Source organism: Haliotis rubra, unplaced genomic scaffold, assembly GCF_003918875.1.
Source record: "Haliotis rubra isolate DU_JTF1 unplaced genomic scaffold, ASM391887v1 Scf272, whole genome shotgun sequence".
In the NCBI taxonomy this organism is placed as follows: Eukaryota; Metazoa; Mollusca; class Gastropoda; order Lepetellida; family Haliotidae; genus Haliotis; species Haliotis rubra.
Window position 1 is genome coordinate 325,930 of NW_025766803.1, and position 15,983 is coordinate 341,912.

General features: G+C 40.1%; 1 protein-coding gene across 1 annotated transcript in view; it reads right to left on the reverse strand.

Moving 5' to 3' along the window:
* Positions 1-15,983, reverse strand: part of LOC124280726 (lipoxygenase homology domain-containing protein 1-like) — a 124,333-nt gene that overhangs the window by 103,691 nt on the left and 4,659 nt on the right. Inside the window, 8 exon segments of the mRNA XM_046716711.1 lie at positions 1,377-1,524; positions 2,410-2,545; positions 3,957-4,201; positions 5,120-5,285; positions 5,944-6,117; positions 6,485-6,613; positions 6,944-7,107; positions 7,877-7,987. Coding sequence (XP_046572667.1) covers positions 1,377-1,524; positions 2,410-2,545; positions 3,957-4,201; positions 5,120-5,285; positions 5,944-6,117; positions 6,485-6,613; positions 6,944-7,107; positions 7,877-7,987 — 1,273 coding nt within the window.

The window sequence follows — 15,983 nt, forward strand, 5'->3', positions numbered from 1 at the left end:
TGATATCAAATCTAATGTCAATCCTAATGGTATCCCTAGTCAGACCTGATATCAATCCTAATGTCAATCCTAATGGTACACCTAGTCAGACCTGATATCAATTCTAATGTCAATCTTAACAGCTCACCTAGTCAGATTTGATATAATCCTAATGGTACACCTAGTCAGACCTGATATCAATTCTAATGTCAATCTTAACAGCTCACCTAGTCAGATTTGATATAATCCTAATGGTACACCTAGTCAGACCTGATATCAATCCTAATGTCAATCCTAATGGTACACCTACTCAGACCTGATATCAATTCTAATGTCAATCCTAATGGTACACTTAGTCAGATCTGATATCAATCCTAATGTCAATCCTAATGGTACACTTAGTCAGACCTGATATCAATCCTAATGTCAATCCTAATGGTACACTTAGTCAGACCTGATATCAATCCTGTCAATCCTAATGGTACACCTAGTCAGACCTGATATCAATTCTAATGTCAATCCTAATGGTACACTTAGTCAGACCTGATATCAATCCTAATGTCAATCCTAATGGTACACCTAGTCAGACCTGATATCAATCCTAATGTCAATCCTAACAGCTCACCTAGTCAGATTTGATATAATCCTAATGTCAATCCTAATGGTGCACCTAGTCAGACCTGATATCAATCCTAATGTCAATCCTAATGGTACACCTAGTCAGACCTGATATCAATCCTAATGTCAATCCTAACAGCTCACCTAGTCAGACCTGATATCAATCCTAATGTCAATCCTAATGGTACACCTAGTCAGACCTGATATCAATCCTAATGTCAATCCTAACAGCTCACCTAGTCAGATTTGATATAATCCTAATGTCAATCCTAATGGTACACTTAGTCAGACCTGATATCGATCCTAATGTCAATCCTCATGGCACGCCTAGTCAGACCTGATATCAATTCTAATGTCAATCTTAACAGCTCACCTAGTCAGACCTGATATCAATCCTAATGTCAATCCTAATGGTACACCTAGTCAGACCTGATATCAATCCTAATGTCAATCCTAATGACATACCTAGTCAGACCTGATATCAATTCTAATGTCAATCCTAATGGCACACTTAGTCAGACCTGATATCAATCCTAATGTCAATTCTAATGGCACACCTACTCAGATTTGATATAATCCTAATGTCAATTCTAATGGCACACCTACTCAGATTTGATATAATCCTAATGTCAATCCTAACAGCACACCTAGTCAGATTTGATATCAATCCTAATGTCAATCCTAATGGCACACTTAGTCATACCCAATATCAATCCCAATGTCAATCCTAATGCTATTCCTAATATTTATTACCAATATCAATCCAAAGGATCACTCACTTTCCTCTCTCGAAGTTGTTTTTCCTCGACTTCCTGAGCGGTTTCTCTCCTGAATCTCCATTCTCTCCAAACATGGTCAGGTAGACATTGGCGTCGGTCCCTGCACCTTTCACATTGCCGGTGAACACAGTCACCTTGTACTTGCCCACTGGAGAAAGGAGGGAAATTATTCATATCAAACCCATAGTTTGACATTATCAACGCTGGGCAATATCAAATGGATTCATCACCATGATTAGATGAGTTATCTCCCTTTTCTATAGCTCCATCTTTAATGATCAACTCCCAGCCCTCTCTCCCTCCAAAACCTCCCCTCCCCACGATCTGATAACAAACCCTCACCTACACCATACAAAAACATAGACTGTCTCACAATGAACACCAACAACCCTCAACACTGACAAAAGCCTAGTGAGTGAGTGAGTGTGTTTTTTCGCCTCTTTTAGCAATATTCCAGCAACATCACAACAGGGGACACCAGAAATGGGCTTCACACATTGTACTCATGTGGGGAATTGAACCCGGGTTTTCAGAGTGACAAGCAAAAGCTTTAACCACTAAGCTACCCAACTGCCCTTATGATGAATGATAGAATGAATGTCTGCAAACTCACATACACACTCACTCACTCTAAAGAAATATCTGAAAGATAGACAACTAGCTCCCATAACACCTAAAGTAATGTTCCTTGGAATTAGATGAATAGTATTTGGTAAATTCATTTAGTAATACAATAATATAAAATTATGCAAGGTAAACCTAATTCTGATGTGGTAATGTTACCAAACTATGAAAGTACTATGGCAATAGTTGTACCAATATTGCATTATTTCAATATTGTCTTTACCTATAGCAATATTACTGTAACTGTTCACACTATGTATGCAGTACATACACGATATGTACACACTTCATACACACTACCCATGTTTGCCCAATGATAAACTAGTGTAAATGCCCCATCTCCCCAGCAGGTGCCCTCACGGTGCTGACAGTGGTTGAAGCACTGGTAAAATCTACACCTGGCACCCACCTTTTCTGATGGCCATGGGGTCCCGACTGCCGACGAGGTCACGGGAGATGGAGCCGTCACCTTCATCCGTAGCCAGCCACTGACCACAGGGGAAGAAATATTTCCACTTGGGGTTCCTGAGGTCGGTCACCACTACCTGGAACAAGAGAATTCATTTGTGATGGCTGTTTTTACTGTGTGTTTATTTTTTTGCCACAGTCAGATTAACTTAAGGTTTGTGATGGTGGACTGTAAGCATGTATGTCGTAGCCAGACAATGTCCTGTGTCATCTGGGTATGATGATATGCCATCCATCCATCCACACATCCATCTGTCCTAGCACCCATCCATCCATCCAACCAACCATCCATCCATCCATTGATCCAAACACCCTTCCATCCATCCATCTCGGAGTCGGGGACTTTATTAAATTCAGCCACCTATGATGCATATCTGTGTAAAAGGGCTCCAGCTAGGTGGTAAAAATAACAAGTCATCAGAAGATGACAAATCCCCCCGGCCCCCATAAATTTGAAAGAACAAATCAACTGACAGTTACTTAAAGTCCAAATTGACTTTTTTGGACTAAGTCCAAATTGTTTCCATGAAAATCATTAAAAATAAAATGTCAAAACTCTGCAAATAGCAATACCTCAAGATCTGTTTGATATATCTGTCAAGTCTTGTAGAAAGATATTGAACAGTTTTTCAGTTGTGATCCGGAACAAAACCCACCCCTCCCTTTTTAGGTTCTGTTTGATATATCTACAAAGTTTTGCAGAAAAATATGGAACTGTTTTTGAGTTATGCTCCGGAAACGAAGTCCGAAGTCCGAATCGTTTCTATGGAAACCGGGGAAAATAAAAAAGCCAAAAATCTGCAAATAGCAAAAGGCACCACTTAAGGTTCTGTTTGATATATCTACCAAGTTTTGTTGAAAAATATTAAATGGTTCTTGTGTTATGCTCCGGAAACGAAGCCCACCCCTCCCTTTAAGACTAAGTCCAAAATGTTTCCATGGAAACTGAGAAAAATAAAAATGACAAAAATCTATAAACAGCAAAAGGCACCACCTTAGGTTCTACCAATTTTTGATGAAAAATATAGAACAGTTTTTGAGTTATGCTCTGGAAACAAAATGATTACGGACAGACAGACGGACGAGGCGTCGACTATATACCCCTGCATTACATGCCGGGGGGATAAAAAGGATCTGATGCCTCAATGTTCTGAAATTACATCATTCACACTATTGTTAGGCAAATCAATAGAATTCGATGAAGCTATGACTGAGGTAGAAATTGACAAATACTTTGCACTAGTTGACACTGTAACATTGGAGATCAGTCCATTATCTACTTTGGCTAAACTCAAAAGCACAAGTCTGAAGATACTGGCACAGCCAAGGTAAGCAACTCTGCACAGAAAGGTAGTATTTCCTGGACAATCTCAAACTGACACCTTCCCTTTTCTTCCAGTTAATTACTTTACAAATGTTCAAAGTCAGAAAGTGTTTTATCTGGTAATATTTTTTTTAAATGGTGAAAGACAAAGGGAGACAACTCACCCTCTCCAGAAACCAGCCTGCTGCGAGACCTGTGTTGTCGTGCTCCACCCTGAGTTTGCTGAGTGGTCCGACACAGGTGGAACTGACGCGGAATGAATTGCTGCTGTTGCGTTTGAATGTTGACTTCACGTTGCTCCGGAGGTGGAACTTGCCTGTAGAGCCAGTTTTACCAAATATCCTCACAAACACATTAGCATCAGTACCAGCTCCTCTCTTGTCTCCCGTCACCGTGACGATCTCGTACTCTGCAAGAAAGAACATTAATATACCATAGCTACATATAAGATATGATGAGATTTGGGGTGTAACACCATTAAATATGAAAATAACCCTGACCGGTCCAAATCTGCAAAAGGAGAAGAGAATGGGTTGATCCCCATGTAATGGTATTGCACAAACCCTATGTGCAAGGGCAAACTTCTTGTCAAACATATATGGATCATTCCAAGGAGCATGATGGCTTCTTTTCATCTCTGTACATCTGTACATCTCCAACACACTGTTACCACAGTTTGACTATTTTTCACTCTTTCATTACGATTATTTCCCTACCGTTCATATGTTTTAAAAACTTATAGGCTTTCAAATGCAAGTCTGATTTCTTTCTTAATACATTCACTTTTTATTTATAACTTTCAATTGACGTAATACAATTGTACAATTTCAACCCAAGTTTCAGCTCATGGAGTTGTGTGATTGGGAGAGAGGCTTTGTTCTTGGATTCAGTCGAACCCTATAAACCCAGGGATGTCCGAGGGCTGCGAATGATTAAACCAGCTTTTATATGGATCTTCCCATATTTTAACTGTTATTCATCAATTTCATACCATGGGAACACAAAACAACTGTTTGCTTCTATGATGAAACCGAACCTGACTGACTGACTGACTGAGTTTAGTTTTATGCCGCTTTTAGCAATATTCCAGCAATATCACGGCGGGGGACACCAGAAATGGGCTTAACACATTGTGCCCATGTGGGGAATCGAACCCGGGTCTTCAGCGTGATGAGCCAACGCTTTAACCACTAGGCTACCCCACCGCCCCTGAAACCGAACCTGGCCCCAAAGCATGAAAAACAACATACATAAAGTTAATGAAATGCTGTCTGAAAGATACAGAAATAGAACCAGCTTGAGAAGTGCAAATGGAGGACAAATTTACCTGTTTTGGAGGGAACCTGTGGGAAGAGTTGCCGCGACGTTTGGCCATCTGTGTGGAAGTAGGACAACCACTGACCACAGTGGAACACCCACTGCTTCTTATTCTTTGTGTTCAAAATTTTCACTTTCTCCAGAAACCAGCTCTGTTCCCTGCTGGTCCCCGATTGCTGGGAAGGAAAGGTTTAGTTCACATTTACAACATTTCACAATAACAGCATAAAAGGCCACTTTGTGTTTTAAGATATATCACAATTTTACATGAAAATATATAAACAGGCTAGAGCTTTCATCAGCACAACTTATGTTCATTGATGCTTTAACAAATCTAAGGATTAGGGTGCATTCTAAGTACATGTCCGGAAGAGATTCTATGTTAAGATCCAGACCTGTACACAACGTACGGAGGTCAGTGACTGACTCAGTCGAGGCCTGACAAACCAGTGGTGGATGTCATGAGCAACAACTCATGTCATCTCTTGCACAGTTACCCGTGAAGATCAAGGTTAGATTTGGTCTTCAGTAACCCATGCTTGTCGTAAGAGGCAAATTGAGGGATCGGGTGGACAGGCTCGCTGACTTGGTTGACACATGTCATCGTATCCCAATTGCATAGATCATTGCTCATGACATTAATCACTGGAATGTCTGGTCCAGTGTGCTGCCATATAGCTAAAATACTGCTGAGTGTGGCATTAAACTACAAACAAACAAAAATCATGCTAAGGTTAAAAAACAACACATGAATCCTATGGGGTCAACTAAATAGAACAAGTCAGTGTTTTTGCCTACCTACTTTTGATACACCGGATAATTTCATAGACTTACCTCCATAACAATAGACTTGATATCTCCAATGTTTGGTCCCTTTATCTTGAACATGTGGGTGGTGCCCTTACCGAAGTTGAAGGACACTGCATTGTTAGACCTGACAGATCCAGCTTTCTTGGTCAGGCGATGTTTGGGAAATTTACCCTTTGTGCCAGTCATTTTTATATATACCTGAAAAATGAGGAATGTCTCTTGTACTTGTATGAGATTAAAACATCATAAAGTACCATATTTATCTTTAAATAAATCCATCAATTGATGTGGTAAAATACAAGCCATCGTTAACCATGAAGGTACGGGCTTGAATGAATCTTCAGTAACCCATGCTTGTCGTAAGAGGCGACTAACAGGATTGGGTGGTCAGGCTTGCTGACTTGGTTGACACATGTCATCGGTTCCAATTGCGCAGATCGATGCGCATGCTGTTGATCACTGGATTGTCTGGTCCAGACTCGATTATTTACAGACCGCCGCCATATAGCTGGAATATTGCTGAGTGTGGCGTAAAACTAAACTCACTCACAAGCCATCGTCTCACCTTGGCATCGGTGCTGGCTCCCTTCTCCATCCCTGTGGTAACGAACACCTTGTACACGATGTCCCCCTTCTGTGGTGTGGTAGAACGGCGAAGACCAAGGCTGCTGCTGCTGCGAACGATGCTGTTTCTCTGAAACATTCAACCAAATATGGTAAACCTTTCTTAAGCATTCAGAGTATGTAATTTTTTGCAAGATTAAATACTAAGCACTCCTATTAACTACCTCTGCAGGGATGTTGGGTAGTCTTGTGGTTAAAGTGTTCACTTGTCACACTGAAGACCCAGGTTCAATTCCCCACATGGCCACAATGTGTGAAGACTATTTCTGATGTCTACTGCCATGGTATTGCTGGAATATAGCTGAAAGTGACATGAAACAAGTACCAATCCCTTTCACGTAATGTTTACGAGACACATTGAGCAGACTTGCTGATTTTTTTACTACTTCAGAAAACCTACCTGTCTGCGGAGAGCATCAAGTTGAAGAGTTCCGAACCTCCTCTCGAAATACTCCACGAGGTGAGGGTCATTCAGTGGGGAGTAGTTTGGGATGGGGCCGCTCTTGCCTCCATCGGGCACCGGGTACCCTAGGGAGGAGTTCATGAAGGCTTCTGTCTTCCTGGCTGAAAAATGGATAAAGTTTCTTGTTATATTTGATAATTAGATGCTGACTTGTAAAATCTCTCACACACAGTACAATGGTAGTCCTCAGGGATCACACCTGTTCACCTGCATAAAACAATCTTAACCAAATAACCTTAACCAGTATCCTTAATCAACTACTGATTGGTGGATTACTGCTCAGATTACTTTGTGCATATGGGCATGGATGATACTCTTTCTGGGGACTGTCCTGGATTCACCAGAAGGAGACAGCACGGGGTACTGGGGACCTATTCTGTCCTGGATTCACCAGAAGGAGACAGCACGGGGTACTGGGGACCTATTCTGTCCTGGATTCACCAGAAGGGGACAGCATGGGGTACTGGGGACCTATTCTGTCCTGGATTCACCAGAAGGGGACAGCATGGGGTACTGGGGACCTATTCTGTCCTGGATTCACCAGAAGGAGACAGCACGGGGTACTGGGGACCTATTCTGTCCTGGATTCACCAGAAGGAGACAGCATGGGGTACTGGGGACCTATTCTGTCCTGGAATCCCCACAGGGAGACAAACATGGGGTACTTTGGACTGTTGTTGTCTGGAATCCCCATAGGCACGGAGACAAGCATGATTCATTGGGGACCAATCCTGCACTGGAGTCCCCACAGGGAGACAAACATGGGGTATTCCGGAACTCACCCAGGTTGTACACAGACTGACAGAAGGGACAGCAAAGTTTTCCAACCTATTGAATCAGACATATTTTCTCCATAAGACAACTCCTCACCTGCAAAGGGAGCGAACCTTGTGACAGAGGTCTCGTGTGTGTATCGGCTGTAGACAGCATCTTTGTGTGAGCCACCATTCCCGTAGGTGTACGAACTCCTCCGAGCTGGAGCTGAAACACACACCATCCTTCAGTAACATGGATACTATCAACAAACACATTTCCTTACTGACGATCTCTGGATCTGGTGATCAATGCACTGGATGGTCTGGTCCAGACTCCATTATTTACAGATCACTGTCATATACTTGGAACATTGCTGACAGCAGTGTAAACAATATACAAACATCATATCCCTGCACAATTCCAACAAGGTCCCCACTGACAATAATATACAAAAAGAATTTATTCCTGATGGTTTTCCTTGCTCAACATTCAAATGTGAAAACCAAAGGGTATGGTCATGTCAAACCATGGGTAGTCAGCCGTTGTTAGTGAACCTGGATGTTCATTTCTACATTAACCTGTACAAAGTGATGGAAGACATTGTCAGAAGTAAGGAACTTCAAAGGATCTCTAAAATAATTTACTTACACTCTTAATTGTGTATTGCAGTTGCATAGCAACCATCCTTACAGCCAGATGTTAACCATTATTATATTTTTAGCAATTCGAAGCCACATGTTTATCGATAAAAACAATTCCAGTCTGGTATTCTTCAACATACAGACGAACGTTGCACAGTGCAGCATTATCATTAAGATAGTTTCATTATGTTGGCTACACATGAAGGTTGATCTGTTAATCAATACTGTTTTCTATTTACTGAAGAAAAATAATTGGATGTTTAACACCATTGAATCATAAATATGTTCGGCAAAACATCAATTTAAAATACAAATTCCTTTACAGAAATTTAAATGATCTTTTTCCAAATTAAATCAAATACTGTGCCCTCATTCAGGGCAGGGCAGGGCAGGGCAGGGCAGGGCAGGGCAGGGCAGGGCAGGGGGCAGGGCAGGGCAGGGCAGGGCAGGGCAGGGCAGGGCAGGCAGGGCAGGGCAGGGCAGGGCAGGGCAGGGCAGGGGGCAGGGCAGGAGAGGAGAGGAGAGGAGAGGAGGAGGGAGGAGGAGGAGGGGAGGAGAGAGGAGAGGAGAGGAGAGAGAGAGAGGAGAGGAGAGGAGAGGAGAGGAGAGGAGAGGAGAGGAGAGGATATTTATATAACGCAAATATCCACTCAACTAGTACATGCTCAAGGCAGTGATTGGCTGTAAATATTTAATGACCCAGCAAATACAAAACAGAAAATAAATACCTTAGGATGACAAAATTGTTTGAAATTGGACAGGTATTTGTATGAGATCTTTGTCATTGTTTCCCTTGTTGACAGAGCCTGATAACAGTCAGTACAACTCTCACAACTAAAGATACTGAGTATCTCTTATATATATTCCATTATGAGAATATCAAATGAATTGATCTTTCCTAAAAAATATATGCATCCTATATAAATATTATGTTCCATGTGTGGAGAATGTCATCATATCCCAGTTGCATAGATCGATGCTCATGCTGTTAATCACTGGATTGTCTGGTCCAGACTTGATTATTTACAGTATGCTGCCATATAGCTTGAATATTGCAGAGTCAACATTAAACAACAAACAACAGAGTACATGTGCGGAGACTGTCAGTGATTAACACTACTGTGAGACGAACTTAAGAATAATGCCGACCTGTCATTTGAACCCGTGAATCTGAATAGCGGTGCAGTCCATTTTACCATTAAGGAGCTGAGGGTATGTAAAGCGATAAACTGCTGTGAAGCGTGTCAGTCTACTCTTGCTCTTCTGGAACGGGTTCTATTTGCTATTTTGCGGTTGACGATTTCCATACACAACCCAATACAACACTAAAAAAAGTTGTGTTTAACGATAAAAAAAAAAAAATACCGAAAGGTTAATTTCTGTCCTAGCCTAGGTTCTGTGTGTGTGAATATTTTAGGGATAATACGTTTGTGCTGTCCTCGAAGGGAATGAAATAACGTTATGTAAATTCAAAACGGGGTACTAATAAATAAAACAAACAAAGCTTAGTAATTTGATTGCTCAGTGGTAATTTATCTGCTAATTGCTACATGTAAGTCTCTTGAGTCTGCTACTCATCTTCGATATCACTGATATCACTGTCATCAGTATCGACGCCAAGTTCGATGACAAGTTTTTCGATTTCATCCTCTAGGGCAATTTCTCAATGCCAGTAACTATCCTCAATTTCCATCACATGTCTGCAACAGTCTGATCATTCCTTATGGCCAATAGATGACAATCGTTCTTCGCAAGCCCTCTGTACAGAAGCCATTTTGAAATCTAAATTCTGGGACCCAATCCAATTTTTCAAATTCGCCCAAATTAATTCTATGGCATTGAAATCGGCGTGATAAGGAGGTAATCAGAGAACAGTATGCCCATGGGTTTTCAGAATTTCATGTACATGATATACGGGGCCGCGCGGACGTGATTTCACAAGTGCAAGCAATTCAGCCTTCAACATTGAATGTGTAAAAGGTATATCATGCCTTTGTAGACACAATTTGATTTCATCTTTTCGACTGGCAGTTGTTGGAGCTTAGACTGAGTTTTGGGGCGGATTAGAAATAAGTTTTTCTTGCAACCACTTAGAGAAATTATTGAAATTCATTTCGTCATGGAATGAACCCCTCACATGTACCAGCATGGACTATAATTAATCTTGGACCTGTCCCCCGATGGTACCCGAACACTGCCAACTGCTCCCTCATCAGTTTGCCAACATTTTGATACTGTGTGATGGGCTTGTACCCATGTTTCGTCGATGTACACGATTGGGAGGTTTTCTTTACGGTACTGGCAAATCATTTTGAGATATCTCAAACGCCATGCAACAATGTCTTTTCGCTCCATTAGGACCTGTCTGTCTGAATGAGTTTCCCGCCATTTGAAACCAATTTTTCTTAAACATTTACGCATTGTTTCTTTACTCCCTGTATATCCCAAATCATCAGTAGCCATTTTCATAATGCTTGTCAGTGTTGGCATTGTCTTGGTTACTGTGTAGCAGTGTTGAATGTACTGGCGAATTGCGCATTTATCAAAATCATCAAATTTAATTTTCCCTTCAGTATGAGTACGCACTTTCCCTGGGCTTGTGAACTTACTGGTACCCATCGCGGGAACGCATTTACCTTCGTCATTTATTTTGCGCAAGGTACTGACAGATATACCAGTAGCATCGCTGGCTTTTTTGAGTGCACTGTGTGTGCTGTCGGAAATAGTACACATGTACTGAATGACATTGTAGGCAACCTCACGTGTTTGTGAATGAATGACTTTACCCCGTTTACCCAATTTAGAGTGCAACATGATAAGCTTCAAATACCTGCAGAGTTTAATACTCTTTTAACAGTCCACTTTACAAGATACTAGTATACAAATGCTCGAGCAGAAACACAACGCTTCCGAATCATTGCGTAGAAAGTGATTACTGCAAGGATCACAAAAACCACGTGCACGTTCACACCTGTTCCCCCTTCGAGTGGGTAGTGGATCAGTTCACGGCACGCTCCCCCCTCTCCTTTCACAAACGCGTCTTTCGCGCACCTCATTCTAATGTTGGTTGGACAGTAGCCCTTAGTTTAACAGTAACACAAGTCTCCATTGTTTATGTTTAAGCTATGGTAAGCTGACAACAAATGGGAGCTACCTAATAGCTGCTTGTCCTTGTGTCTTTTTCAAGCTAAAGTGTTCAGTTCCCATGTCGGGAGTGGTTATGATGGGATGTATGTGGGAGTACATCGGTTTGAGACCTAAAATGTATTCGATTAAAAAAGCCGATCACGGTGAAATCAAAAGAGCCAAAGGGGTATAAAAACATGTTGTCAGACAACAAATCAAACACATCCTATTCAAAACAAGCTCTCTTCAAGAAAAAAACATTCAAACATCAGATGAATGCACTCAGAAGCGACAAACATAAAATCTATGGGATAACCTGCAACAAAACATCCCCATCACCCATGGATACCCGTCACGCCGAAGACCCGGGTTCGATTCCCCACATGGGCACCATGTGTTAAGCCCATTTCTGGTGTCCCCCGCCGTGATATTGCTGGAATATTGCTAAAAGCGGCGTAAAACTAAACTCAGTCAGTCAGTCAGTCAGCCCATGGATACCAAACGATGGATCGCCAGGGATGGTGTCACAACTTATGCTTATGGACATAGAACTTTGTATTAAGATAAAAACCAAAAAAATAAAAATTCTGCTCAACAATGATGCTCCATAGATAAAAAAACAATACTTTTTTAACCCATCAATTAACCACAAATAAACCTCTCAGAAGAATTTGCGGCAAAACCCCCATTATGTATACTACTCCATGATGCCAGTGAATGAAACTTAAACTGAATATGCCATGTTGGCATTATGTGAAGGAAGTGCTTTGTGCCTCAAATGTCCTTCAGATGGATTTATGTGATGTGATGATATTCAGTGGATCTTGTTGGGACATGAAAGATGATTTTATCAGGAAAACATTTTAATTGTTTTTCACTGACACTTGCTCCTTAATATTGAACCACATGTAAAATATAGTTAGGTAAGAGCTCCACCCGTAACCCCCTCTTTGAAATGTATTCTATTTATTAGGATTATTTCGAGGGTTTAGGGTTAGATTTGGGGTTAGGTTTTAGGTCAGGTTTAGGGTTTAGGGTTAGGCATAGGCTTTTTATAAAAAAACATAGGCCTATATTTTTAGGCATAGAATGATTAAAAACAAGTATGGGGGTTACGGGCGGAACCCTGTGTTTAAATTGTTGCCTGATATTGTTATGTATGGACTCATTACACCATCCATCTAAAGTAGTGGGGTATTGTAAGAAACAATCTTTTAAATGCTTTCTTGATAATATGCTGATATTTAACTTTGTTCTTTATTCTTCCATAAACAAAATGAACCTAAAATTATCCTTAAAAAGTTACAATCTTTAAATATTGGCGACTCATCTCCTCCAGATCAAGAAAATCCATCAGACAATAAAACGAACTGGTCAAGCTGAATGACAATAACAGACCCCCAGCTGTTAGCATGTTCAAGCTTGACCAGTGCTAGTGTTTACATCCCTGCAGCTGTTAAAGAGCTGTCCGGTATCCTTCTTATGCACTTGGGCGAATGCTCAGGTGATCTGCGGTCTTAATTATTGATCTGATCCGTCTCCCGGCTGGAAATAAATCCCCAACAAATTGCTTCATCAGGCGACGGTGGTCATCGCTAGCTGATGGAGGTGCTCAACATGAACAGTTCTTTGTTGGGGATGCTTCCGGAACAGACTACGAAACGTTTGTAGCGCGCTAGGACATTCATAAACTACAGAGTTACGGCATGTTGTAACGTTATGAATGCTTTGTGGATCGAGACTCTGGTCTCCATCCAGTGTCATCCACTGTACTGCTGGATTAGCTGACGGAGCTGCTCAACATGAACAGCTCTTTTGTAAGAGATGCTTCTGGAACAGACTGTCAAACTGGTCTCCGTCCATGTTGTCCATTAGTGTACATACATAAATAGGAATTCTGATTAAGTAAGACTGTGGCAGTCATGATAAGGACAGACGAACATATTTGCTTGTTCAATATGCCAAGATCTATGTGAAGTAAAATTTTAACTCACTCACTCACACATTATGCTAAGACAGTTTTTTAAATATTTCAGTGATGACTTAATACAATTCCAGTAAAAATAAACTAACAAAATTTACAGCAAAATACAATGTATTTCTTTCAAATTAGAATTCTGCCAATAAATAAAACAGCACATTCACTATGTTAATAATGATAATAATAATAACGGACATTTTAGCACGCTATTATTTCCCCACTACTACATGCTCAAGGCGCTACATAAAGGCGCGTACATACAAAAGGATAAAATAGTAAAATAAGTATATATTGAAACTGATGACAAAAAGATTGATTTTAGGAATAGGCTTTTGAGAAAAAGAAGCTTTTCAACTGAATTTTGAAAGTTTCCAATGTGGGAGACTGCTTTGTATGGAGAGGGAGAGAATTCCACAGAATAGATAGATTACTGGAAAGACCTCATGCCAAAGGAAGAAAGGTGAACTTTGGGAATGGAGACAAGACATATTGGTTTTGAGATCTAGGAGAGGTTCCCTTTTTTCTTCATTTTTTTCAGTTATTATTTCAGTATTTTATTAGATTTCAAAATACACTAATCAGCATTCACAACCAGGATGAATTATTGGCTGCTTAATCATTGTTAATCCTTTCAATTGAGCAGGTATTTCCCCGATTGAGAATATTAACTCACATTGTTGTCATGGTTGCCATGGAAACGCTAATAGATACGAGACAGTGTATATGTAGAACCTGACGTATTACCAAGACAAATGTTTATAATGAGAATCTATTTCCAGCCTTCATCCAAACACGGTAAAGAAAGCTTTTACCAGGATTACCAAAAACAGTATTGATGCTCTTTTCTTGTCATAACAAATCAACCTATAAGGGTGTATTGTTGCCATAAGGAATCAATTATAGGAGCATATCCCTGTCACTATCCAACAACTCGCCATGATGTATTTTCCCACGTAGTCTGTCATACAGACCCATAGAAGTATATCCAATAAAAGGCCATGCAAGTCGTTAATAGTCTAGATTATTGAGGTTTCGGGGTCTCTGAAATTGAAAAAGTCTTTTGGATCTTTTTTAAAGATATTTTATTAACACAATTTAAGAACTGTAGGTTTGATTTTTGTAAAATATATTAATTTTTGAATGTAGTCCTATCACATATAAATAAATGCCTTGAAAATGTGAAACTGCTTGTTTTAAAAATAAAACAGTTGTACAAATAAAACTGCATATTACTTCAATTAAAATGTAATGATTAATCTATTATGATTTTATATAATGATTTTATATAAGGTAAGTAATTTAAAACAAAGTGAGTGAGTGAGTGAGTTAAGTTTTACGCCGCACTCAGCAAGTATTCCAGAACCTATATGGTCAACCAAGCCAGTGAGCCTCCAGGGATAAATAATCAACGCCCCAGTCTGGGACCAGACAATATGACAGTGATCAACAGCATGACCCTTGATATGTTGTTTATTTAAAAAATCAACAAGAAAACTAGGGAATCAGGGATGATATGTGACACTCAACCAAGTACAGTGAATTTTAAAGTTACCTGCCACCCAATCCCGTTATTAAGCCTCATACAACAAGCATGGGTTACTGAAATTTCATTCTAACCCGGATCTTCACGGGTAAGTTAAAACAAAGAGACATCCAGCATGTTCAACAATCCTAAAGAACATTTCTGGGGAAAGGCAAAATAATTATCCAAAACACTCCCAGTGCAAAACACCACCCCATAATATCCAATGCTCGATGACTTGTAGGGCCACAAAACATAAAAGTTGATTTAGTTCTTGAAACATGAGAGTGTATTAGGAATGAAAGATGTATCCATAACACAAAATAGTGTTTACTTATTCATGTCAACATAACTTTTTTTTAGAAAAAGAATATTGAAGGATTTCAAAGTCTGGATTAAAAAAAGACCCAAGTAAATTAATATTATTATGCTGAATAAATAAATATGGTTTTACGCCGCTTTAAGCAATATTTCAGCAATATCATGGCCGGGGACACCAGAAACGGGGTTCACACATTGTACCCATGTGGAGAATCTAACCCTTGTCTTTTACATGACAAGTGGATGCTTTAACCACAAGGCTACACCCAGTTACCAGGAAGTTGTCAATGTCAGCAATTCTCAACATCATATATTTGCTAAGTTCATTATAAAAAGCATATCCAAACAACAAACTCAATGTAATAATTGCATTATCTCCACAAATCTGACTTTCGAGTGTAGAAAAACAGAGGATATGTTTACATTCCATGAAAACAAATTTAACCTCATTCTTTTTGTATTTGCCGTCTGCAGCTATCGATTACTGCCGGACTGCTGTATTACATGTAAATCAATGTGTTCGCGGTGAAGTTGCTGCTCGAACACAATTGATCTGACATAATCTACCTGCGCAAAAACATGCTTGTCAATTACTCAAAATCATCTCAGAGTGGCAGGTCTTCCATTAAG